At 34.8% G+C, this 27560-nt stretch overlaps 2 protein-coding genes across 3 annotated transcripts in view; both read left to right on the top strand.

The window, feature by feature from the left end:
• Nucleotides 1-1165: 1165 nt before the first annotated feature.
• Wwox (WW domain-containing oxidoreductase) overlaps nt 1166-27560 on the top strand; it is a 28706-nt gene continuing 2311 nt past the window's right edge. The window contains exons 1-6 of one of the 2 annotated variants that reach the window (XM_074250298.1): nt 1166-1312; nt 22464-22611; nt 22679-22779; nt 23978-24042; nt 25291-25527; nt 25597-25792. In XM_074250298.1, coding sequence (XP_074106399.1) covers nt 22685-22779; nt 23978-24042; nt 25291-25527; nt 25597-25792 — 593 coding nt within the window. In that variant the 5' untranslated portion in view covers nt 1166-1312; nt 22464-22611; nt 22679-22684. The remainder of the gene's footprint in view (nt 1313-22463; nt 22612-22678; nt 22780-23977; nt 24043-25290; nt 25528-25596; nt 25793-27560) is intronic. The other variant, XM_074250299.1, reaches the window with a different exon arrangement.
• Nucleotides 21194-21829, top strand: LOC141532052 (uncharacterized). The gene is made up of 2 exons (XM_074250210.1): nt 21194-21393; nt 21451-21829. Exons 1-2 carry the CDS (start codon nt 21194-21196, stop codon nt 21827-21829), a joined length of 579 nt encoding a protein of 192 aa, XP_074106311.1.

Here is a 27560-nt window from a genome sequence, read left to right as displayed (position 1 = left end):
ATCTTTTACCTTATGTGGACATGTGAATAAACGAAAAAGTTAGTTCATAGCAAATATTTTATTTTTAAGTTAAAATAGTTATTTTTTTTAGAACTCGGGAAAAGTTAACGATTACAAACACTGACCCAAACTTGTCTGAATTTCAACTTTATTTATAATTTAATTTTTTCATTCTCAAATTATTTAATCAGATAACTCATTTCATAACCTATGTACATATATATATATATATATATATATATATATATATATATATATATATATATATATATATATATATATATATATATATATATATACACTAAAAATTATGTCAAGATTATAAACAAAAGATTTGTTTTTAAAAGGAGTTAATTTTAATTCACTCTTACACAACTACTTTCCTTTTGTCCCTTTACAAATCTAAGCAAAATAATTAGATAATGAAATAATTGAAAATTGCTTTATCCTAGCAAGTTACTTAAAATTTTTGTAAAAGAAGGTTTAAAAATAAAAACTTAAATATTAATGAAATTTTTAATCTCACACACACACACACACACACACACACACACACACGCTCGCGCGCGCGAGAAACGTGCATATTTCCGTAATTAATTAACTATGTTATTGTCAGATGGCACTATAACTGATATCTTAAGTCGTGTAGCGGGAGATTGAAAGTTTTCGCTAAATATTAATTTTTTTGAGATAAGCCGACTGTCATACAATTGGATAATTTTCACTGTATTTGATATAAAAAAATATTTTTTCTATCAATAATCATATTTGAATTATATGTAAGCTTGTTTTAATCCCAAATCTTGTGGTGGAAAAGACTTATGGAGAAGATTACTGCGCATGCGCGACAAAAATTAATTAACGTGGGATAAAAAAAGTTTATAATTAAATTAAAAGGTAATTAATGCCGAACAGATGTTTTTTTTTGGACGAACACATAAGAGATAGTTTTAAAGTATAAAAAAAAAAAAAAGTTGAAAAAATCTATAGTTGGCGCTAACTTGAGATTACATTTTTGAAAATTAAAAAAAAAATAAAAACGAACAAAAAAAATTTTTGATCGAACATTGAAGAACAGTTGAAGAACAATTGAATTAGCCAAAAAAATTAATAAAAAATTAATTACCCCCCGCCAAGTTAAGACAGCCCCACCAGCAAGAACTAGCTTTTATGACGATTCTAGTGCACCCAACAATATCCAACAATACGGTTGTTGGTGTTGGTATTGTTATATTATTCATTATAATTGTATATTGTAATTAATGGAGTAAAATGATTACAGTGGAAAATTTAATAGAAGTGACATTTTCGAGTGAGTATGTTTACATCAAATACGAATTCATCAGTTAAAAATCGTTCGGGATCAATTAATTTTCTTACACTTCTTGAGGTAGTACCCTCGCCAGAATCGTTTTCTTAGGATTTTTTTAAAATTTTGGCAGATTAATGTTTATATAATTCTGTATCGATTGGCGTAGTGTGAAAATTGTTGACCAACTAGTTTCAGAAATATTTAATTTCAAAGTTTGAGTTTTGAACGCTCTTACACATTACGGTATACGGGATATCGAAAAGTTTACCTACAAACATTTTTATACCTCAGAAACTTGTCTTAGGATCTTTTTAAAAAACTAGAGTAACGTTAACTAACAACTAAACAATTTTTTAAAAATAATTTCATTGCTAATTACCACACAGTTTCAGAGATATTTACTAATAAATAATGAAAAATTTACCAGACTATAGCCGAGGAAGGGGATATGTTAATAAAGCTATAGCAACAACGCAAGTTTTGTGAGCCGCGAAAAAAGTATGAGACGCGCATGCGCTGAAAAATTTGAAAAGATTACTGTACGCTAGGCGTAATATTATAGTTATTAATTTTATTTATTTAAGAAATAAATAACAATGATTATGTTATGAAAATAAGTATTTTTCTATAATTATTGAAAATTCAAAAAAGTTGACAATTTTAATATAATATATATTAATCTTTCATAAGTTATAAAATTAATATAGTCTAGTCAACAAGTACCTTTTAGGTCAAAATTTTTTCGAAGGCTCGGAAAAATATGATTGAGGTGTCACTCGATTCGTTATCACATCTAGAAAGTTTTTGAAAAATTTGAAGATGCGCTCGCAAAAATTACAAAAGTTATAAACAATTAACTAAAAAAAAAAGGGGGGTTTAGGTTTTTGCTTATATCTCGAAAACTTTTTGAGATATCCAAAATTTGCAAAAAGTTCCAAAAAGAGGAGGAAATTTCCTAAAAAAGTCTCGACTCCCGGAATTCCAGGATAAATATTTATAATTTTTACAGAGGGCTGAAAATACGCCCGAAAACGGGCGCTCAGGTATCCCGAAGCCACGCCCCCTTGGTACCTTTTAACAAAAAATATTATTTAAACATATAAAATATTAAAATTAAAAATTGAAAAAATTCAGGCACTTACAGAATAGATAAATAAATAATAATCTGCCATCAAAAATTTTTTATCGTGATTTTTCATTAATTTATGCATTAGTTAATTAACAATTTCGTATAGCTTGTACATCAACATTGCAAGTGAGATTGTAACGGCCTGGAACCGTCCCTTGTTCACCCCTTTATTTAAAATTTATAATTAAGGACGCCACTGGAATTTTTATCACGGTTTCCAGAACCGGTAGTAGTTAAACAGGGGGTGCATACCCACTCGGTAAAACAGATTTGTGGGTTCGTGTCCCACACTAAGCTGGGATCTACATTACCGACTATAGGTTCGTGACAAGTATCATCTGTGGATATGGGCGACCTGTTTTTACCGATAGTAGGTGTTGCCGGTGGTAGATATGTATGTCATTTTGAGGTTATGGGTGAGGTTTTTATCGAGGTTATAGGTGGCGCTGGTGAGGAATTCTGCAGCCATCTTACTATCCGCCATTTTTTAAATCTTACTATCCGCCATTTGGTGGCTGCTATCCGCCATTTTGAATTTGAGTTCAACATTTTGAGGTTAAAAAAGCATCCTCAACTATTAACCTGCCTTCGGCTCAGCCATAACAGATCAATAGTTCAGGATTACGCATTTGTAGTATGGTATATCCATGTTCTATATATTAAAAATGAAGTTATGTCAACTACTTGCGAGAAGGATTTCACGCAACGCCATCTGGTGACAGCTTGCATTACTTCTAACTGCGCAGTAGATAACTCATTCTGTTCTAGAATTTTCTAACAGCGTAGTAGATGACGTCATCAGACAGGTCTGAACCTGTTCAAGGTCATATAACTGCGCAGTAGATGACTCATTCTGTTCTAGAATTTTTGAGTCTGCTATCTGATTTCCGCCATCTGGTGGCTGCTATCTGAGTCTGAAATCCGTCATTTTGAGTCTGCTCTCTGAAATCTGCTATCTGAAATTTACCATCTGGTGGTTGCTATCTGACTCCGCAATTTTGAGTCTGATTTCCGCCATTTCAAATTTTGATTCTGATTTCCTGCATTTTTGTTAAAAAATGCACCTGTGATCTCAGCATCAATAATAGTTGCTTAGATCACAGGTGCATTTCATTGTTTATATTGAAAAGATTAATATATTCAAACTGTACGTATGAGGAGTACATGCGAGAAGATACGCCATCTGTCGAGATTTCTGTCTACTTCTAAACAGGTCTGAACCTGTTCAAGGTCACGGTAACTGCGTAGTTCTCTTTGCTTTATTCCTAACTGCGTAGTAGATGACGTCATCATACAGGTCTGAGCCTGTTCAAGGTTGCGTAACTGCACAGTTTTCTTTGTTCTATTTCTAACTACGTAGCAGATGACGTCATCAAACCGTTTTTGAGGTAAAGGAGTGGGGGGTAACTGCGTAGTATCCTCTGGCTATAAAAGCAGCGCGCTCAAGCCGTACTTCACAAAAACGAAGTACACGTCTCCAGTAAAGTACGAGCTGGTGGTGACTACAAGTTGAAGTACAAGTTCTTGGTGATATACATCTTCTACCTATCAGTATTACTAATCGTAAGTATTCATTTACTGTCTAATCAAAATATGAATTAAATGAAGAATCATTTAATCAACCATTACAATTAATTAAAAAATTTTTACAGCAATCAATCATGGATGTAACCAAGATAAATGAGGTTAATTGTCTTACTGGGATTCTTCCTGTTAAGAAAATGAACGAGTTGGAGTTTAATCGAGAATATAAGATTAACGGTATCAAATCTATTACAACTGAGTATGGAACTAGGATTGTTGCTAATATAAACGATGAATTTAACATTTATCTACCATCAAGAACTACTCAACATCTAAAAGATGATAACTTCATGAAGAGTTTGAATGAATTAATAGATTCAAACTATCTGTTTCTGCGTTATCATGGTGGAAAATATAATAAATTTGAATTTATTAATTCTAGTCTTGATGTAAAAATGACCAGTGGAATTATTTAATCAATAAAATATTGGATTTCAATATAAATAATTCATTGTTTTTATTTATAATTCCTCACATTTTTAATTTAAGATTAATATTTATAATTCAAATTCAATAAGTTATACTTAATCATAATTTTTTAAGTTACTTATCATAATGATAGTTTGAATTTCGCGCTTCTTGTACTAGAGCCATCTACTATCAGTTTATTCTTAGAGCTTGAAAGCTGTCAATTCATAAATATTAAAAAAATTTTCTAGTTATATATACATATATAGAATAATACATGACTTTTAATTTAAATAAAAGATAAATAATTATTATTAGTTTATAATATTTTGTTATTAATATTATTAATATTTATTTAAATTAAAAGTTATGTATTATTTGATAAACTAATATGGGGTTGATGTGCTCTGTATCGTCAAATCCAAAAATCTTCTAGCGATATATTTTGAAAATCAATACTCAGTTTTTATTTTTAAATGGTTATATAAAATAATGCATGACTTTTAATTTAATCAAATATTAATTATAAAATTTTAGAAAACAAAAACTGATTACTGATTATCATAATTAAAAAATCAAAAACCATTACGCCATCTGTTGATAAGTATTAATATCAGTAGTAGTGTTGGAAAATTATTTGAATTTAATAACTAACAATAATTAATTCTATTCTGAATTAAATGTGTTAGGATGAAATAATAATAACAATTGTAATTCATTTATTTTAGATTTATTGAGTGCTTAGAAACCAATCTTTAAAATTTTTTACATTTTCCAAGGCACATAAATCAGATAAACAATCATGATAATTACAAAAATGATTGTTACAAATGTTCATACTTTTTAGAGAGGGACATTTGAAATTATCGAGATCGATTACAATTTTATTATTACAATCAATTAAATTTTGAACCCATAACTTTTTCTCGATACCTTTGACATAAATAATTTTTTTATTACAAGTTAAATAATTTAGAACTTCTTTGAGCTTGTAATATGAAGTTGTTCCAGCATTCCAACCGATTCCATGATAATTTCGGATCAGCCAGGTATTCAGACGTTGATACTTGACTGGTAACACCTTCCAGTGATATGGCGGTTGAAATAGTGTGTATGACAACTCTTCAATATTAACAATATCATGTTGAATTGTTATTGAGGCCAACTCCTTGACAATGAAGCGATTATCAGCTCCTCTGAATCCTTGAACGTCTAGAATGATCTCCATTTTAACACGCTTTTATTAACTTCACCTGTATGTTTGTATGTAACTCTCCTTTGCATAAAGAGACTACCATAATGATATTATTTAAATTTTGATTATTATCAACCTAGAACCCAGGTGATGACCTTCCTAGTCATCCTCTGATGACCATCCCGAAGTTATATCTCGAAACCAGGTGTTTTCCTCCGTAGGTTTTCATCGGAAATGGCACAGATAAACCCGTACATTAACCCGGAATCCTCTGATGACCATCCCGAAGTTATATCTCGAAACCAGGTGTTTTCCTCCGTAGGTTTTCATCGGGAATGGCACAGATAAACCCGTACATCAACCCGGAATCCTCTGATGACCATCCCGAAGTTATATCTCGAAGCTATTTGTAATCTTTCTAGATCATTCCAGAAATTTCTAGATTTTTCTGGAACATTCCATACCGATTTCAACAGTTGCACACGATTTGGAATCTTTCTAGATCATTCCAGAAATTTCTAGACTTTTCTGGAACATTCCATACCGATTTCAGCCGTTGCACACGATTTGGAATCTTTCTAGATCATTCAGAAATTTCTAGACTTTTCTAGAACATTCTATACCGATTTCAGCCGTTGCACACGATTTGGAAGCTTTCTAGATCATTTCAGAAATTTCTAGAACCTTCCAGAAGTTCTTATAAATTAGAAAAGGACAGATATATTTATTCACATTTTTGCCACCTACGATCACCCACTTCCACCCACTGCGACCAAATTCTGTCATTCACACCGTGGGACTAAGTCCACAGCGACAACTTGCCAGAGTCGACTACTGAAGTATCCGTCCCCGCTTAAGTTTATGTAACTGGACCTAATTGCATTATATGTTTCTCCCGTTGGCCGTATTTATAGGAAAGAGTCATGACTCGACTGCAGTAAAGGGTCAAGCGACTCTTAGCGGATACTTGATTCTGGCACCCAGAGAGATCCGCTAGTTCACAGATATACACAAATATCATGATTTATGATGTATACTAATATTGCGTTGGCTTTATCTATGGGAAAGCGTTATGACTCGACTGCAGTAAAGGGTCAAGCGACTCTTAGCGGATACTTGATTTTGGCACCCAGAGAGATCCGCTAGTTCTCAGATGTACACAACTGTCATGATGCACATATTAACATTTCGTAGCTTGTGCTTGTAACCAGGGCACCTCCACGTGGTGACGGCGGGCAACAGAAGTATCTGGCAAAGACTCTGGGTTAATAATATATATGCCGTCATGGCAGGTACAAGTGAGTATTTTACGATGCAGGGATTCGGAGTCCCAGTATCGGCGTTTGGTCAGAGTGAGAAAGCAGGCTCGCAGGCGTCGTCATCAAGCGACTGCAGCTCTCTAGTAGTGGGCAACTTGGCTACTGAAGACTATACTGTTACAAGAAATAAGTTGTCTGATAAGACAACAACAAAGACAAGAAAATCAAAGTCTGTTAAAAGCGTTGCGGGATTCTCAATCGAGGAATTAGAAAAGAGAAAAGAGAAAAGAAGGCTCTATATGAAAAATTATAGAGCCAAGCAATCAAAGGGGGCTAGAGAAGCTCGTTTGCGACAAATGCGTCAGCATGCAGCCGAAGTCAGAGCCTCAGAATCTGATCAAACTAGAGAAGCTCGTTTGCAGCAAGTGCGTCAGCGCACAACTGAAATCCGAGCCTCAGAATCTGACCAAACTAGAGATGCTCGTTTGCAGCAAATGCAGCACCGAAATGCTGAGTCAAGGAGATTAAGTAGAGCAAGTCTGACGGGCTTTAAGCAATCTATTAATACATTTTGTGATAAGACTTGTGAAATTTGCACTAAACGGTGCTATCAACATCAAATTTCTAAGTGGACTGTAGATACCAAAGTGGCTCGATACCTGCCTGACGAACTAAAACAAAAGAATTGCTTGACAGTTTGTAATCGTTGTAAGGTCCATTTGACTTCAAAGAAAAATTTTGCACCATCTAAAGCTTATTGGAATAATCTGGATCCAGGCTCTATTCCAGAAGTGATTGCTGAGTTATCACAAGCCGAGCAGAGGCTTATTTCACGCATTATACCATTTGTTAAAATTATAAAACTTAGTGGTGTATTTGGTCAATATAGTTTTCGAGGTCAAGCAGTACTGTTCGCTCAGGATGTTTTCGTAGTTACTGAAACTCTTCCAAAGATGTTACCAAGATCTACAAGTGATGCTGGAATAGTTGTCATTACTGAGCATCTTGAAAATATTAACATAACACGACAGTTTTCAGTATCGAGAAATAAAGTATATGATGCCCTCAATTGGTTAATCGCAAATAATCCACTTTATAAAGACGTCACTATTGATCATAACGTTGTGATGAATGACGATGATATCGTAAGAGCAGAAGAAACACCGCCAGAAGTTGCTGTGGAGACTAGAGAAGAACCTCCTGAGGGGGCTAGTGCTTACATAAGCATCAACGAGTCTGCGAGAATTATACGCGCTTCATGGCATCAAGGAAACGATGCCATATTCACATCAGGATATGCAGGTGTACAATGCTGTGCAATGGCATTGTCAAACATCTTAAGGGCTAGTGTTCTTATACCACAATGCTGGTCGACAAACACCCTTAATCTGAACATGTTAACAGGTGATCGAATTTACAGTGAAGTAAGATCTCGAACGGAGTTACGTTTATCTGCATATCCTATTGAAGCTGATGGCTACTTACTTGTGCGAAATTTCAGTGTGATCAAAGACGATTTGATGGTATTTGACAAAAAATTTCAGATTACTTTCTTGGATGAACCAAACATATATGGAAGCTTGTGTGATAAGTATAATAGCGCAGACTTTGGCCGCACCCTTCATCAAGGTCTGGAATACCTGTTTGAGGGACATAGTGCTGGCATACTGATAACAGGTGGGCAATCGTTCGGAGTGATGCACTCCGATGGTAAATATTACTTGACCAACTCACACGCTTGTGGCCCAAAGGGATCTAGAGCGAATGACAATATGGGAAAAGCTTGCATCATTGAATGCGACAATTTAAAAGAGTTGGTAAGGATCTGTAAACGTGCAACAGGTAGCAGAAATGTGCAATACACTCTTGATTATATTGACGTTGAGGTCTTTGATATAGATGATGGTCCTGAGGAATCAGAAACACAACAGAGTATTGCGAAGTTACCGTCAGCATCTGAAACGATCACTTGCCAACCGGATATAACTGATCTAACAATTCCTCTGCAGACATCAGTAATGGCATCGATCGATGTAATGCAACCCAATGTGGAAGATGAACTACACGTTTCACAAAATCTCAACGAGATCACCCGTAAAACAAAAGACAATATCGTCAATGTGGGACATGAACTAAAAGCAGAAGAATTTGCTTGGTTTTTCTTGTTTCCTTATGGAAAGAATGGTTTCAAAGAGCAAAGGCCCGTAAATATTACTGCGTTAGACTACTTTCAATTTAGAATTTTGGGAAGTGATACAAGATTTCAACGCAACGATTATCTATTTTATGCTTTATCCTTCTTTGAATTTTATCGTATCACAAGCACTATATCAGCATGTGCTAAGAAAATTGTTAACAAAGAAGGAGCAGTCGAAGATATTCATCTGTATATGAAAAATGTAAGAGGTTCTGCAGCTTACTGGAGGTCAGCTTTAAACGAACTCTTAGCTCAAATTAGATGTCTAGGAGCTCCAACATATTTTGTAACATTTAGCTCAAATGATCTTAATTGGTTAGATCAACGAAAAGCTTTGTTGATAGCTGATGGTAGACCTGACGTTGATCCTAATACGCTTGATATTTATGAGACTCAAAGATTTATCGAAAAGTACCCAGTAATATTGAGTCGACATTTCATGATTAGAGTAAATGCTCTAATGAAATTTATGAAAAACAATGATGATGTATTTGGTGGCAAAGTAAAAGACCATTGGTGGCGTATCGAATTCCAGAATCGGGGCAGTCCTCACCTTCATATGGTGATCTGGATTGAAAATCATCCAGAGTTTGATTCAGAAGAAGGGAAACTTCTTCTCGATCGTAACTGTTGCTGTAGAATGCCTACAGAAGAAGAAGATCCAGAGCTCCACGATCTAGTTCTGAAATGTCAAATTCATCGGCATACACATACTTGTACAAAAAATAAATATAGTTTAAAAAAACTAAAGAACACGCTTTTATAAATAATATCGAACTAAAAAGTGGAAAATAAAAAGTGGAAAATAATTTTCAAAATAAACTCAAAAAAGTAGTATATAAAAAATACTAGCAGAACTGACAGAAAAGCGTGGGGCGCCTTGTGCCATAATTTTCATATATCGAGCGTATGAATATATGAAGTAGCGCATATGACTACTCATTTCCTTCAAACGATCCTCTCGGTTTAAGAAGGCCTCTTTGGAATTATTAAAACCTTCCAGTAGTTCAGTTTCCGAACGGTAAGGCATGTATTGAATAAGTAAACTGTAGAAAAAGTTTTCTGGATCTGATGCCGCTATAAAGTATGGTACCCTCACAACTGCGGGAACATTCCTCACAACCATTTTGCTCTTATCCAACAACGTGATAAATTGGCGACGTGTGTTTGGATGTTCCTCATACGCATCATGATCAATACTTTCTTCAGTCTCGCTTACTTTTTTCGGATAGAATGGTTCAAACAACATTGCAAATTCTGTAAGGCTCATGTTCGGAAAATCATAGTCAGGATGTTGTAGCGGACGTTTTTCATATCTTTCAAAGATATTGCTATAATAGCCAGTTGCATGTCCGCTTTTGTCGAATTGCAACACCCTGTAACGCTGTTCTGGCTTTCTCGTGTTGAGAAAAATGCAGCTTCGCGAGCTGTCTCGTAATGGAATATGACAAAGCCGATACGCACATTCTGCAGCCGATACTTGTCGTTCATGAAGAATCTTCATACATATCTTGAACAGTTTACGGGAAATATCTGTCTCTTCACGTCGAATTTGCTGTATTGCTTGCGCAATTCCAGAATCTACACCTTCAGGTTCTGCTTTCGATAGGTACTTTGCTATGTAGTACGCTATCGCTTCATTTGACCCACACGGCTGAATATCCATATTGCCGGTCCACAATCTTAATAAATCTGGATGGTAGTTATTTACCCACGCATCTTCCTTTCGACGCTTAAGTAAACAAATTCTTCCTCCGTTACGAAGAAAATCCTCAGATGAATGAGACACAATCCGTGTTTCGTTACATACTTGACGTGGAAAGTTAAATCGGCATCTTACGGAAGTATTATTTTTGTACAAGTATGTGTATGCCGATGAATTTGACATTTCAGAACTAGATCGTGGAGCTCTGGATCTTCTTCTTCTGTAGGCATTCTACAGCAACAGTTACGATCGAGAAGAAGTTTCCCTTCTTCTGAATCAAACTCTGGATGATTTTCAATCCAGATCACCATATGAAGGTGAGGACTGCCCCGATTCTGGAATTCGATACGCCACCAATGGTCTTTTACTTTGCCACCAAATACATCATCATTGTTTTTCATAAATTTCATTAGAGCATTTACTCTAATCATGAAATGTCGACTCAAAATTACTGGGTACTTTTCGATAAATCTTTGAGTCTCATAAATATCAAGCGTATTAGGATCAACGTCAGGTCTACCATCAGCTATCAACAAAGCTTTTCGTTGATCTAACCAATTAAGATCATTTGAGCTAAATGTTACAAAATATGTTGGAGCTCCTAGACATCTAATTTGAGCTAAGAGTTCGTTTAAAGCTGACCTCCAGTAAGCTGCAGAACCTCTTACATTTTTCATATACAGATGAATATCTTCGACTGCTCCTTCTTTGTTAACAATTTTCTTAGCACATGCTGATATAGTGCTTGTGATACGATAAAATTCAAAGAAGGATAAAGCATAAAATAGATAATCGTTGCGTTGAAATCTTGTATCACTTCCCAAAATTCTAAATTGAAAGTAGTCTAACGCAGTAATATTTACGGGCCTTTGCTCTTTGAAACCATTCTTTCCATAAGGAAACAAGAAAAACCAAGCAAATTCTTCTGCTTTTAGTTCATGTCCCACATTGACGATATTGTCTTTTGTTTTACGGGTGATCTCGTTGAGATTTTGTGAAACGTGTAGTTCATCTTCCACATTGGGTTGCATTACATCGATCGATGCCATTACTGATGTCTGCAGAGGAATTGTTAGATCAGTTATATCCGGTTGGCAAGTGATCGTTTCAGATGCTGACGGTAACTTCGCAATACTCTGTTGTGTTTCTGATTCCTCAGGACCATCATCTATATCAAAGACCTCAACGTCAATATAATCAAGAGTGTATTGCACATTTCTGCTACCTGTTGCACGTTTACAGATCCTTACCAACTCTTTTAAATTGTCGCATTCAATGATGCAAGCTTTTCCCATATTGTCATTCGCTCTAGATCCCTTTGGGCCACAAGCGTGTGAGTTGGTCAAGTAATATTTACCATCGGAGTGCATCACTCCGAACGATTGCCCACCTGTTATCAGTATGCCAGCACTATGTCCCTCAAACAGGTATTCCAGACCTTGATGAAGGGTGCGGCCAAAGTCTGCGCTATTATACTTATCACACAAGCTTCCATATATGTTTGGTTCATCCAAGAAAGTAATCTGAAATTTTTGTCAAATACCATCAAATCGTCTTTGATCACACTGAAATTTCGCACAAGTAAGTAGCCATCAGCTTCAATAGGATATGCAGATAAACGTAACTCCGTTCGAGATCTTACTTCACTGTAAATTCGATCACCTGTTAACATGTTCAGATTAAGGGTGTTTGTCGACCAGCATTGTGGTATAAGAACACTAGCCCTTAAGATGTTTGACAATGCCATTGCACAGCATTGTACACCTGCATATCCTGATGTGAATATGGCATCGTTTCCTTGATGCCATGAAGCGCGTATAATTCTCGCAGACTCGTTGATGCTTATGTAAGCACTAGCCCCCTCAGGAGGTTCTTCTCTAGTCTCCACAGCAACTTCTGGCGGTGTTTCTTCTGCTCTTACGATATCATCGTCATTCATCACAACGTTATGATCAATAGTGACGTCTTTATAAAGTGGATTATTTGCGATTAACCAATTGAGGGCATCATATACTTTATTTCTCGATACTGAAAACTGTCGTGTTATGTTAATATTTTCAAGATGCTCAGTAATGACAACTATTCCAGCATCACTTGTAGATCTTGGTAACATCTTTGGAAGAGTTTCAGTAACTACGAAAACATCCTGAGCGAACAGTACTGCTTGACCTCGAAAACTATATTGACCAAATACACCACTAAGTTTTATAATTTTAACAAATGGTATAATGCGTGAAATAAGCCTCTGCTCGGCTTGTGATAACTCAGCAATCACTTCTGGAATAGAGCCTGGATCCAGATTATTCCAATAAGCTTTAGATGGTGCAAAATTTTTCTTTGAAGTCAAATGGACCTTACAACGATTACAAACTGTCAAGCAATTCTTTTGTTTTAGTTCGTCAGGCAGGTATCGAGCCACTTTGGTATCTACAGTCCACTTAGAAATTTGATGTTGATAGCACCGTTTAGTGCAAATTTCACAAGTCTTATCACAAAATGTATTAATAGATTGCTTAAAGCCCGTCAGACTTGCTCTACTTAATCTCCTTGACTCAGCATTTCGGTGCTGCATTTGCTGCAAACGAGCATCTCTAGTTTGGTCAGATTCTGAGGCTCGGATTTCAGTTGTGCGCTGACGCACTTGCTGCAAACGAGCTTCTCTAGTTTGATCAGATTCTGAGGCTCTGACTTCGGCTGCATGCTGACGCATTTGTCGCAAACGAGCTTCTCTAGCCCCCTTTGATTGCTTGGCTCTATAATTTTTCATATAGAGCCTTCTTTTCTCTTTTCTCTTTTCTAATTCCTCGATTGAGAATCCCGCAACGCTTTTAACAGACTTTGATTTTCTTGTCTTTGTTGTTGTCTTATCAGACAACTTATTTCTTGTAACAGTATAGTCTTCAGTAGCCAAGTTGCCCACTACTAGAGAGCTGCAGTCGCTTGATGACGACGCCTGCGAGCCTGCTTTCTCACTCTGACCAAACGCCGATACTGGGACTCCGAATCCCTGCATCGTAAAATACTCACTTGTACCTGCCATGACGGCATATATATTATTAACCCAGAGTCTTTGCCAGATACTTCTGTTGCCCGCCGTCACCACGTGGAGGTGCCCTGGTTACAAGCACAAGCTACGAAATGTTAATATGTGCATCATGACAGTTGTGTACATCTGAGAACTAGCGGATCTCTCTGGGTGCCAAAATCAAGTATCCGCTAAGAGTCGCTTGACCCTTTACTGCAGTCGAGTCATAACGCTTTCCCATAGATAAAGCCAACGCAATATTAGTATACATCATAAATCATGATATTTGTGTATATCTGTGAACTAGCGGATCTCTCTGGGTGCCAGAATCAAGTATCCGCTAAGAGTCGCTTGACCCTTTACTGCAGTCGAGTCATGACTCTTTCCTATAAATACGGCCAACGGGAGAAACATATAATGCAATTAGGTCCAGTTACATAAACTTAAGCGGGGACGGATACTTCAGTAGTCGACTCTGGCAAGTTGTCGCTGTGGACTTAGTCCCACGGTGTGAATGACAGAATTTGGTCGCAGTGGGTGGAAGTGGGTGATCGTAGGTGGCAAAAATGTGAATAAATATATCTGTCCTTTTCTAATTTATAAGAACTTCTGGAAGGTTCTAGAAATTTCTGAAATGATCTAGAAAGCTTCCAAATCGTGTGCAACGGCTGAAATCGGTATAGAATGTTCTAGAAAAGTCTAGAAATTTCTGGAATGATCTAGAAAGATTCCAAATCGTGTGCAACGGCTGAAATCGGTATGGAATGTTCCAGAAAAGTCTAGAAATTTCTGGAATGATCTAGAAAGATTCCAAATCGTGTGCAACTGTTGAAATCGGTATGGAATGTTCCAGAAAAATCTAGAAATTTCTGGAATGATCTAGAAAGATTACAAATAGCTTCGAGATATAACTTCGGGATGGTCATCAGAGGATTCCGGGTTGATGTACGGGTTTATCTGTGCCATTCCCGATGAAAACCTACGGAGGAAAACACCTGGTTTCGAGATATAACTTCGGGATGGTCATCAGAGGATTCCGGGTTAATGTACGGGTTTATCTGTGCCATTTCCGATGAAAACCTACGGAGGAAAACACCTGGTTTCGAGATATAACTTCGGGATGGTCATCAGAGGATTCCGGGTTAATGTACGGGTTTATCTGTGCTATTTCCGATGAAAACCTGCGGAGGAAAACACCTGGTTTCGAGATATAACTTCGGGATGGTCATCAGAGGATTCCGGGTTAATGTACGGGTTTATCTGTGCCATTTCCGATGAAAACCTACGGAGGAAAACACCTGGTTTCGAGATATAACTTCGGGATGGTCATCAGAGGATTCCGGGTTAATGTACGGGTTTATCTGTGCTATTTCCGATGAAAACCTGCGGAGGAAAACACCTGGTTTCGAGATATAACTTCGGGATGGTCATCAGAGGATGACTAGGAAGGTCATCACCTGGGTTCTAGGTTGATAATAATCAAAATTTAAATAATATCATTATGGTAGTCTCTTTATGCAAAGGAGAGTTACATACAAACATACAGGTGAAGTTAATAAAAGCGTGTTAAATATTATGTTAAATGGTTAGGTTTTGATACTAAACATAATAGTTGGATCAATAAATCAGATATGTAAAACACAAATTATATTTACATTGTTTTTATTTACAAAACCTTAATACATAAATCCTTAAAAATATATTTACATTGTTTTTTAATATTACTAATTTTTTGTCTCTTATTATTATTTTCATCTTCTACAAGTTTTCGTTTCTTAAAATCTAAGGAGCCTTTATAACCGCAAGGCACAGTATCCGTGCTTGCCTTAATGAGTTGACGTTTATCATCAGTCCAACTGAGAGCAAGTTTTTCCAGTTTAATTGTATGTACTTGATGTTTTTTACTTTTGATCATGTACTGCTCTTTCTTCAGCAGCACATTTTCAAAAAGATATCTTTTGAAGTCATCAAACGTGATGGTCTTCAAGGTTGATCCTCCGATACCCATTGCCCGTTTCTTGATTCTATCCTTTTCCTTCTCAGGATCATGGATTTCGAAGGCATACAATTTGGCTCTGAGACCCACGAACTCGGACATGATTTTTCCATTGTTCTCATCCTTCATGTGCCCCAGAACCTTTTTATTGACAAGAGGTATGTTGAAGATATTGTTAGGTGGGTAATTGGAGGTATCAAACCTTGAAATATCACGTTTGATGTCTTTATAGATGTTGGGTACATTGAATTGGTAAATTAAACTGTCTGTATCGGTGTACAATAATTTTGAGGTTTTTACATAATTTTTAAGCACATAATTATAGTGAAAGTCGTAGATATAAATTTTAGATAGATCTAATATACTAAACCCTACGTAGATTGGCTTGTTGAAGCAAACTCTAGCTTTTTTAAGTTCAACTATAACCATATCCTCATCAAAAATAGTAAGACTGTGGAAGTTGGGTCTACATACTAAATCGGATACATTGTATCGACCTTGCCACTTCGTTCTCAAATATACATCTTTGTATTTGCGAACATTTTCCATTGTCTTTCCAAAAACTGCGTTATTCATTAATTTATAAAAGTTTTTTTCAAACTCATTTTTTGCGAGCTTTCTACATTCAGTATTTTTATCAATATATGATTTGAGCCAGTCTGATTGCTCAAACTTCAAGACTCGATGTATTTTCTTAAGAACTAAACCTAAATCTAAGCATTGTTTCAAATTCTGATAATGAATAACATAATTGTTTTTATCATACAGAGTTGTAGTGAGTTTTTGTTGCTTGTTACCAGGTGGTACAAAATGTTCTGGACATAAAGGTAGATCTTTGTGTAGATCATGTAATTTCTCAGGATAGCGTAAATCTACTTCAAGGATGTAGCCTACACTTTCATCATCATTGAAAAACTGATCTACATTGTCTACATTTTCAACCCATTCAAAATTACCCTTGGGCAAAGACATACTCATTGCTGCTCCATACAAATTATTTACATCATAATACATAAGGTATGTTTCAGGGTTGTTTGAATCAAAATCTTTACCCATGTACCGGTTGTTAGCTTCAGCGTGTCTATTAGCACACATCGATACCCCACCACGAACACCCTTTTCAATGAAAAGAAGCATCTCAGGATCAGTTAACAGTTAAAGTTCTACTTCAGTATGCTTTAACATTGCAGAGTTCGAAAGACCTGGTGCTGTATAAAAATGTAGGGCATCTAAATTGTATGTTTTAAAGCAACTGCGCCTAAAATTCTCAAAAACATCAGCCAAGAGAAGTATATCAGTCTTCAAGTACAAGTCTGAGTACTCACCTAACGTATTGATACCGAATTCATTCCAAACTACTTGGGCAAAAGCATAATTATCATCAGAAATAGTTGAGTTTGTTAACTTTGAAAAAAATGAATCCTGGTCAGGTAACTGTGTCTCGTCTAGTCTGTCAATACTATCAATGTACTCATACGGGAATACACCCTTACGTATTGCTAACTTAAATTTGTCAGGGTAGTGTAGTCGCGTAATCTGTTTGTCTTTGTTATCAAGGTATGAAGCTAATTTATCTAAACTGGAAGCCATAAATCTAACAGAATCAATAAATCTTAGAAAGACTGAAGTATTTTTAACTGATTTTGTGAAAGAAATGTAACGCTCTTTATTGATTGGTAATAATATTATTTCACCCTCAAATACTGTAGCTAAGGATTTAATTATAAAGTGTGAGTCATAGCCGGATAAATTATGAAAGGCAACAGGGATAATTGTAGATTTTTGATAATTAACGTTACATGATTTATGAGCTGCGTTTCTATAGTTACCTGTGAAGTGACAGTGATCATAAACTTTATCTGTAGGAGATGCTATAGGCTTTTCACAGATGTGACACACAGTTGCCTGGTTGTGTCTATCTTGTTGCTCTTTGGTAAAGGGTTTCATTTTAATAGGATTCTTTAGAATTTTTTCAAAGTCTAGAGCTAATGACTCTAATTGTTTAACAAACCAGTTGATGCAATCAGGAGAACGATTCAATTCGAATTTGGAGAGGGTGTTATCATAGCTGCAATGTACATAGTAAGCAATACTGTGTGGAACATGTTTATGAACTGTCTTCTCATCATCTCCCGAGGGTTCGAGTGTGCATTCTCGATCCGCGTAAACTACAAACGGCAGAGTATCTTTAGATTTGAAATCATTGAATTTCAAAATTTTATTTTTTTCACTAGGAAATTCCATGCGGACTTTGTTAGTTTTAAAACAATCTGCTCGGTGTTCTAAATAACATTTTTCTAATTTGAAATGATTCAAACAACGATCACAAAAGTACAATTTATGTCTACCTAGAGTTATTTGACTTTTAATTAGTCCAGAAAGATTATGTATCAATGCAAAGTGATACGCTGACTCAATATTATCTAAATTATCAGTATAATTTACACTTTTTTTAATCATCAATAAATGATTTGTCGGTATTTCTGACTCGAAGTTACTTAAATATAATGGGATGATAGTACTTTTTTCAGACTTTTTACCCGTGAATTCTGAATCTATGCCGTATACGTTAATGCTAAGATCATTCATTTTTTCAAATTTTGGCACATCATCAAGTTTAATTGGAAATTGAATACCTTCATAGTTTAATCTGACGCTGAAGTGACGGTAACTTGTAGGGTCGCCTGGAACCAATACTGGTGGATGCAAGGCGGCGTCGACACACCACAGGAAGCAGAACTCATCATTATTTTGGATGTTTGTAACCGCATTCTTGTTGACAATATCCTTTGGCAATCTGACGAAGTTAGAGTTTCCAATTTGAGTTGGTGTGAATCGTGACATGGTCACCATCAAGCTGTTCGGTCCAAGCAGACACCATCCGGAACCCTCATGTTCAAAACCTTCAATTCTTTGAAGTAATTTGTCGTATACATGTTCACTGTACCAATCCTGGAGAGATGTGGCAGGAAGAATCTCACGGCTTTTGGTGATGAAAGACTTTCGCTCTTCTACATCTTCTTGCTGTTTCCGAAATGTGCAAAAGAGTTCAACATTCACTTTCAACCCTGCCAGATCTCTCAAGACACTCTGCACCTTGTTGATGATAATATCCCGTGAGGCCTGGAGAAATGATGCTGGATCTTTGTGATGTTGGTTGACAACACATCCAGTCTGGATGTTACCAGCGAAAGCGTTTTCCAAGTCCCGCCATTTGACTCCTTGGTTGAGATCTCCACCGACTACTTGGTTACCGAGTCTGGTGAACTGATCGGCAAACCAGTTAAGTTGGTTGATGTGTGCTTGAACACTTCGCCTCACTTGGATTGATGTTCCAGGATCCAATAATATTGTGTTGAAGTACTCAATGGTCTCATCACACACTCATGAACACCGTTGACGATGTTCATCATCAATAAGCTGTGCTCCCAACAGATCAGCATATGAGGTTGCAATAGTATCTACCAAGTTTTTTAAAGCCTCAATGAGGTTAGGTTGAGCCATCGTTGAAAGACACGTACTTCACTATTATCTATTTACACAATTTTGTAGGTTATGTACACAGTTTATAGGTTATGTACACAGTTTATAGGTTATGTACACAGTTTATAGGTTATATACACTGTTTGTAGGTTATATACACACTGAATTTACACGAGAATATACACTGGACTACAGTTTATGCACTAGTTTTTGCACACTGGATTACAGTTTATACACTAGTTTATGCACACTGGACTATATTCGCGTACTTCACAGCACTGAACTTCACTATATTTGTAACACTGTATACTTTTTAATCACGAGAGAAGTGTACTTCGTTTTTGAGAAGTACGCTCTCAGCAAGCTGCTTATATAGGCAGAAAATACTGCGCAGTTACCCCCACTCCTCTACCTCAAAACCGGTTTGATGGCGTCATCTACTACGCAGTTAGAAAATTCTAGAACAGAATGAGTCATCTACTGCGCAGTTATATGACCTTGAACAGGTTCAAGCCTGTCTGATGACATCATCTACTGCGCAGTTACCCCTACTCCTCTACCTCAAAACCGGTTTTATGACGTCATCTACTGCACAGTTAGAAAATTCTAGAACAGAATGAGTCATCTACTGCGCAGTTATATGACCTTGAACAGGTTTAAGCCTGTCTGATGACGTCATCTACTACGCAGTAGAAATAGAACAAAGAGAACTACGGAGTTACGCGACCTTGAACAGGTTCAGACCTGTCTGATGACGTCATCTACTACGCTGTTAGAAAATTCTAGAACAGAATGAGTTATCTACTGCGCAGTTAGAAGTAATGCAAGCTGTCACCAGATGGCGTTGCGTGAAATCCTTCTCGCAAGTAGTTGACATAACTTCATTTTTAATATATAGAACATGGATATACCATACTACAAATGCGTAATCCTGAACTATTGATCTGTTATGGCTGAGCCGAAGGCAGGTTAATAGTTGAGGATGCTTTTTTAACCTCAAAATGTTGAACTCAAATTCAAAATGGCGGAAGTCAGACTGAAAATTTCAGCCACCAGATGGTGGATTCAAAATGGCGGATAGCAGCCACCAAATGGCGGATTCAAAATGGCGGATAGCAGCCACGAGATGGCAGATAGTAAAATTCAAAATGGCGGATAGAAAGATTTAGAAAATGGCGGATAGCAAAATTTAAAAAATGGCGGAAGAATTAACCACCAGCGCCACCATATCCCCAATATGTCGGTAAAACAGAGCTGCCAGCTCCCTTAAGGTGCCGGTAAAACAAACCCACCATCTCCACTGCCAGTAAGGTAGATCCCAGCTTAGCATTGACACGAACCCACAAATCTGTTTTTACCGATTGAGTAGCACCTCCTGTTTAACTACTTTGGACCATAAAAAATAACTCAGTGTTAAATTTTTAAATGTTGCAACGTTTCGTATTTCTGGGTATTTCCTGTTTCAAAGAAATTATTATATACAGAAAGAAGGGTGCGAGATGGGTAGTCCAGCAAGCCCCGTGATTGCTATCACTGCAGTGGATTATGTGATATCAAAAGCCCCTTTTTGAGGTTAGATTTTGAGATTCCGGTTGTAGCAGCATATGTGGATGATCTTTTTCTCATTATACCAAGGGATAAAGTTGATACGGTTGTAAATGTTTTCAATTCAATTAATAAAGACATCCAATTCACAATTGAAGTTGAACAAGATGGTAAAATTCCGTATTTGGATGTGTTGGTGGAAAGAACAGAATCCAGGGAACTCAGAACTTCATGATATCAAAAACCATATAGTTTGGGGAGAGTTCTGAACTTCATATCAAATCATCCTCTGAGCCAGAAGCTAAGTGTAGCACAAGGTTTCTTTAACAGAGCCATACGTCTATGTCATGCGACTATGGTGGATGTAAGTACTGATAAAGTGAGACACTTGCTCATGAATAACAACTATCCGTTATCGCTTCTCAGGAAGTGTGAGAAAATTACTAGTGATAGAATTATTAGTAATTTGAAGATTGATGCTGGTTTGAGAGGATGGTCGTTCTGTAAGTTTCCTTATATCAAAGGTTCGTCACCCAGGATTGGATGCTTGTTCAGGTAGACTAATTGTAAATTAGTCTTTTACAATTTGTGTAAAATCAAGGATCTCTATAGTCGTCTAAAAGATCCAGTTGATAAGTGGGATAGATCTTGCTTGGTGTATCAGATCCCTTGCACTTGTGGCAAATCATATATAGGACAAACAAAACAGAAACTTAAGAAGCGGATTAATCAACACATCAACGATTGCAGGCCTGTCAATATTAACAAGAGTAACATGACGGCATTGGCGGATCATCACTTTAAGAGCGGGCATGACTTTCAGTTTGACGTTGCTCAGATTTTAGACTATGAATCTCATTTTCTAAAACGTAACATCAGTGAGATGTTTTTCATCAAAGTGTTTGATTGTGTCAATTTTAGGTCTGATACCCAAGGATTAAGTTCATCATACAGTGACATCATATCAGTGGCTAAAAGATTCATGCAATAACATTTTTGAGATCTAGTGTGTTTATTGTTAAATTTCACTTTTATAAAGGGTTTTTCCAATTTTGTATTAATTAACATTTTTTAAATCATTATCATTTCAAAATTGGGAGTCGGCATAGTAAATTTGAGAAGTACAACTGTTCTTACCACTGCAGTTGTTTACGCTCAGTCTGTTGCTGTCTGTCTTTAATCTTATTATTGTAATTATATTACTTATTATTGTTGACTAATTTGTTTAAATGGAATGGAGATTGACTAAGTTTCTTAATACTATGGTTACCACTTGTTTGATTTCATCTATATATTGTAAAACGATGAAATTTTTCGGAGTTTATTCTGAGATACAACAGTGTTAACCTTAAATGTAAGATTTTTAATGTTTTAATTTATCTTTTTGTTATCCTTGTCATATTGTTGTTAACAATGTGTTTTCTTTTGTACAGTTTGCCTGATGAAGTTGTGAAATACAACGAAACGTTGCAACATTTAAAAATTTAACACTGAGTTATTTTTTATGGTCCAAGTTCCTGATAATTTTCATTATTATTTATAAATTATAGATGCTAACAGAAGTCATACTTATTATATTTTTACTAATGACTCACCACATTGATTTAGCATTATCTATTTTCCAGTGCAGCATCAATCAACATGATTTGTACCAAAAAAACGTTGGTTTTTGTATACAAGAATTCAACACTTGCGAAGTACCTCATCAAAACTTCAAGAAATTCTATTTATACAACTTAAGTTTATTTATGAACTAAATATTGAGCTTAATCGGCAAGTAACTTTTGAAGCATATATTTTGTTTGGGTTGAAATATTCTCTTAGTAATAAATTATTGTAGATCACGATGGCAAGTGTATTGAACGATTCTGATAGTGAAGATGAATTACCGCCTGGATGGGAAGAACGAGCTACTGTGGATGGAAATGTTTACTACGTTAAGTAATTGTTCCGAATTTCATCTTATCCTATAGGCCATCCCTGCAACTTCTCGCTAATTTCAAATGCAAATCGCTATAAATTACTCGTATTGCAACATTTCTGAGCTCTGCGAGTTCAAAAACATGAGTTTATAACTGTTTTTAGCTATCTTAGCTCCAAGGTAGAACTGTTATACACTTTTGAGCTCTTTCAGTTTAAAAGTCTAGTTATAGTATAGCATAGTTATATAGCAATAACTATCGGACTCATCAACCGATTTTAGAATGCTTGGCGGCATTTAGCACAGTTAAGAGAGTTTTATTAAAATTCTCGAAAATTAATCCGATTTAATCATGAAAAAAAAATTACTATTGGTTTAAGAATTACACCACAAATGATGCGTAAATTGCATTTCAAGATTGGGTTAATTTTAGAATCACAAGCGATCCAAAAATTGTATCTGCACTGTGGTGCGAATTTCAAATCACTTTTTAGCGCTTGCGCAAAGCCACTGTATTTTTCAATCCAAGTACCGGTTGTATTCACAATGTGTACATTTATATTTTTCATAATTATTATGAAAATAATAATAAATCCATAAGAAATATCAACGAATATTTATTGTCTATTGTAACTAAGGCTAGATTAAAGAAGCCGTTAAATAAGTTCCATTTAAAAATGCATCAGATACTAATTTTGAATCACTATGTGGTGTAACTTTAAAATCACCTCAGTTAGCATCACCAGTGGTACAGTTTTTGAGTCACCTGATACGATTTTTACATCAATTTTTTTTTGTGATAAAGAATTCAAAAATGATATTAAAAACCACACTTTTTTTATTTCTTCAAAATTAAATATCTACTAAACAAATAACTCGATTTTGATGCAGTAAGCGGCAATTAATATTGTTTTTTGCATTTGAGTAGATTTGATTTTAGAATCGGTCGATACTCTAGTTTGAAAGTTATTGCGAGAAGACTTTTTTTTTAAATTTTGTTTTTGAGATTTCTCAAAATCTACAGAACTGAATTGATTAAAATTTACATGAAATCTAATGGCAATTCAATTCTTCCGAATGCGGTGAATCGCGGTTCGATCGGTCAAGCTGTGCAAATGTTATGAGTAGTTCAGATACACACTATTAAATACTATTGATAGAGTTTTGAGATTTAAATGTAAAGTGTTTCATTATAACTTTTCAATCATTTAATTTCAGCCACTATGAAAAAAGTACTCAGTGGATCCATCCTCGTACAAGCAGTAAAAAAATAGTTGCGGGAGGTAAATATTAAATTATAATTAAGATTTTTTTTTTTGTGAAAATTTTAGCAATTTGTGAAAATGAAGTAAAATCTACGTAAAGAATCCAGTACGATTTATATAAAACTCACATAAAATAATATTTCACAAGACTTTCGCAAGACTGCTCTAAAGTTCGATTATTGCTAGCGTCAAATTCTACTACCTATGGGTCTTGCTGCAGATACTTGTGACAGATTTAAATTGCAAGCATCTGCTGCTAGTTATTGGTGCAAGACATGTGTCAGAAACCTACAAAATATTATACCATGAGCAAGTTATTCACAGTTCTTGAGTCAATTTCTTGCGACACGATCTTGTGCCAGGCACATACAGTGATAGAAAAACAATCTTGATTCAAGAAACTTTTTTTTTTCAAAATTTGAACTTCCTAAACTAGATATAGATATATTTCTTTCAAGAATTTTTGTCTTTTGGTTCAAGATAGGCGATAACATTGATTCAAGATGTTACCGACTTGTGTTAAGAATGGCTTTTTTTTTGAGTCATTAATTTACTTATTTCCAAGAAATAATTTTTTTTCGGTATAACAATTAAAGACAATTTAGTTTTTGAAATATAATTTGATGAATTAATTTTGAGTTTTTTAAACGATAATGTTATTTTGGTTGAAAAACTAAATGTATCGATTGAAGATAATATAGCTCTTAAGCCAAGAAAATCTAAATCAAGACAAGAAATTCTTAAAGCAAAATAATCATTTGTCTTACAAAATAAATTCTTATATCAAGAAAATATCTCTTGAGTCAACATAAATCTTCTATCAGTGTACGTAGACGGAGACTTTAGAAACTAAATGTTTTGCTCAAGAGTCTGCAACAGGAATCTTGTTCAAATACGTGTTCCTTGGGAGAGTATCATTGAGAATCCGGTACAAATAGAGCCAATTAATTAATTCATAAATAAGGGTAAGACTATTTCAATATGGAAAATTTGTTAAAAAAAATCTAAATTTAGTCAGTGAAATTGATCTCCCTTTATCTTACGCGCCTTCTCAGTAATCTCTCACGACTCTAATTTATTTATCTGCTTTTCCAGTTCTGGATACCGTGATAATAGCTTTAGAGTTGTATTAAAATTGATTAATTAGGAGCGACCAATCAGCGGGATAAACATGTTTATATAACGGTGCACCCCATTTCAAATTAAAAAAAAAAAAAATTAGTTTGTTTCTTATCAATTTTAATGATTCCATATTTTTATTTTTAGAATTGCCATCTGGTTGGGAAAAATGTACCACGGATAATGGAAAAACTTTATTTATTGATCATTTAAATTGTACAACAACTTATACTGATCCTCGATTAGCCTTTGCCATTGAATACAGAGACTCATCTCAATCAGTTCGCCAGAGGTTCGATGCTGGTAGCTCAGCTTTATCTGTCTTACATGGTAAAGATTTAAGAAACAAAGTTGCTTTAATAACAGGATCTAATACGGGCATTGGTAAGGCAATTATTTTTCATGATATCTTGAAAATATAAAGATTTGTATAATTTGAAAAATTTTTTTAAGGATTTGAAACTGCAAAATCATTAGCTTTTCATGGTTGCACAGTTATAATGGCTTGTCGGAATTCTAAAAAAGCTGCTGACGCTATTCGAAAGATAAAAAGTATACGAAATAATGCAACTTGCGAAGCGCTTTCTATGGATTTATCGTCATTACGCAATGTCAAGAATGCAGTCAATGAATTCAAAGAAAAATTTCGGTATTGCATCATAATACAATTATACAAGTGTACAATTATATAATAATATAATTATATAATAGATGTATGCCGATAAATTGTTTATACTCAAATTATAACAGAAAATTTAATATATTATATAGTTAATAAAGTTAAGGTAGTACCCTCGCCAAAGTCGTTTTCTAAGAATTTTTTTTCAATTTCGGCAGATTAATATTCATATAATTCTGCATCGATTGACCCAATTAAAAAGTTTTTGATCATCTAGTTTCAGAGATATTTAATTTTAAAGTTTGAGTTTTTTAACGCTCTTATACATAACGGTAGACGGGATCACGAAAGGTTTACCTACAATAGTACATTACACACCGAGGGAAGTAAAGTAAGAAATGTCTCAGATCACATGTAATTGTTGGCCGAGGCGAAGCCGAGGTCAACAAACATGTGATCTAAGGCTTTCTTACTTACTTCCCGAGGAGTGTATGCTATTTTTTTGCTCGACGAAAGCAGAAAGTGGCAACTTCGTTTAGCGCAGCGGGCAGAAAGTGGCAACTTCGTTTAGCGCAGCGGGCAGAAAGTTGACGCTTTCTGCCCGTCGAGCAAAAAAAATTTTTATATCTCAGAAACTTTTCGTAGGATCTTTTTAAAAAAACTTGAGTAACGGTAACTAACAACTAAACAATTTTTTCAAAATAATTTCATTGATAATTACCAAGCTATTTCAGAGATATTTATGAATAAATAATAAAAAATTTACCAGACTTTGGCCGAGAAAAGGATACGTTAATGAAGCTATGGTAACAACGCAAGTTTTGTGAGCCGCGAAAAAAGTATGAGACGCGCATGCGCTGTAAAATTAGAAAAGTTTAATGTACGTTAGGTGAAATATTATAGTTAGATATTATAGTATAGCATAGAAAGTAAGTATTTTTTTATATTTATTAAAACTTCAAAAAAGTTAACAATCATATTGTTATTGTATACAGACAATTATATTAAAAATTTTAATATAATAATCTTTTATAAGTTATAAAAATAATAGTCAGATGAAATAACAAAAAATAGTAAAATTTTAAATCGTGCTCCAGGAAAAAATGAATTTGCCTAATCATATATATTTATATATGATTATATATAAATTTTTATATCAAATATATATAATCATATATAGACTAATCTATTATATGTATATTTTATATGTCTATACATGATTAGATCTGATTAAACCTGAGTTATCTAGGGCTATATATGATTATTTATAATCTACATATTATTACATCTGATCAGATTTAATTGATATAGGATCATATATATAATTAAACGTAAAGCTATGTACATCATTATGTCTCATCAAATGTAAATTTTAAACTTACATTTATTAAGATATAATAATATAGAATTAGATGCAGCATTTTTTAATAATTATATATAATGATATGTAAACTGATATAACGATTTATTAACTATTAGAAATTTCATTTGTTTGATCTATTAAATTATAATAAACATTTTTTAACATTCAATCAAGCGTCAGGTCCCCGGTTCGATCCTCGCGCACACTTAATTCTTTTTATTTTTATAGAAATAATGATACATAATTATACATGACTAGATCTGGCCAATTTTCAGGTCTAATTATATATACGTGATTATATATAAATATATATGATTAGGCAAATTCATTTTTTCCCGGGCAGATAATCTACCAACACAAAATATTTAATTACTGATTTTTCTGAAAAAACAAAACAATACTGTCAATTATTTTTTTTCAGACAAAAATTTTTCA

The sequence above is a fragment of the Cotesia typhae genome, unplaced genomic scaffold, assembly GCF_013202065.1.
Source record: "Cotesia typhae breed Kobodo isofemale line unplaced genomic scaffold, CoteBio_Ctyphae contig_56, whole genome shotgun sequence".
NCBI classification, from domain to species: domain Eukaryota; kingdom Metazoa; phylum Arthropoda; class Insecta; order Hymenoptera; family Braconidae; genus Cotesia; species Cotesia typhae.
The sequence above is the reverse complement of the archived record's forward strand: the minus strand, read 5'-3'. Positions and strand labels throughout refer to the sequence as shown.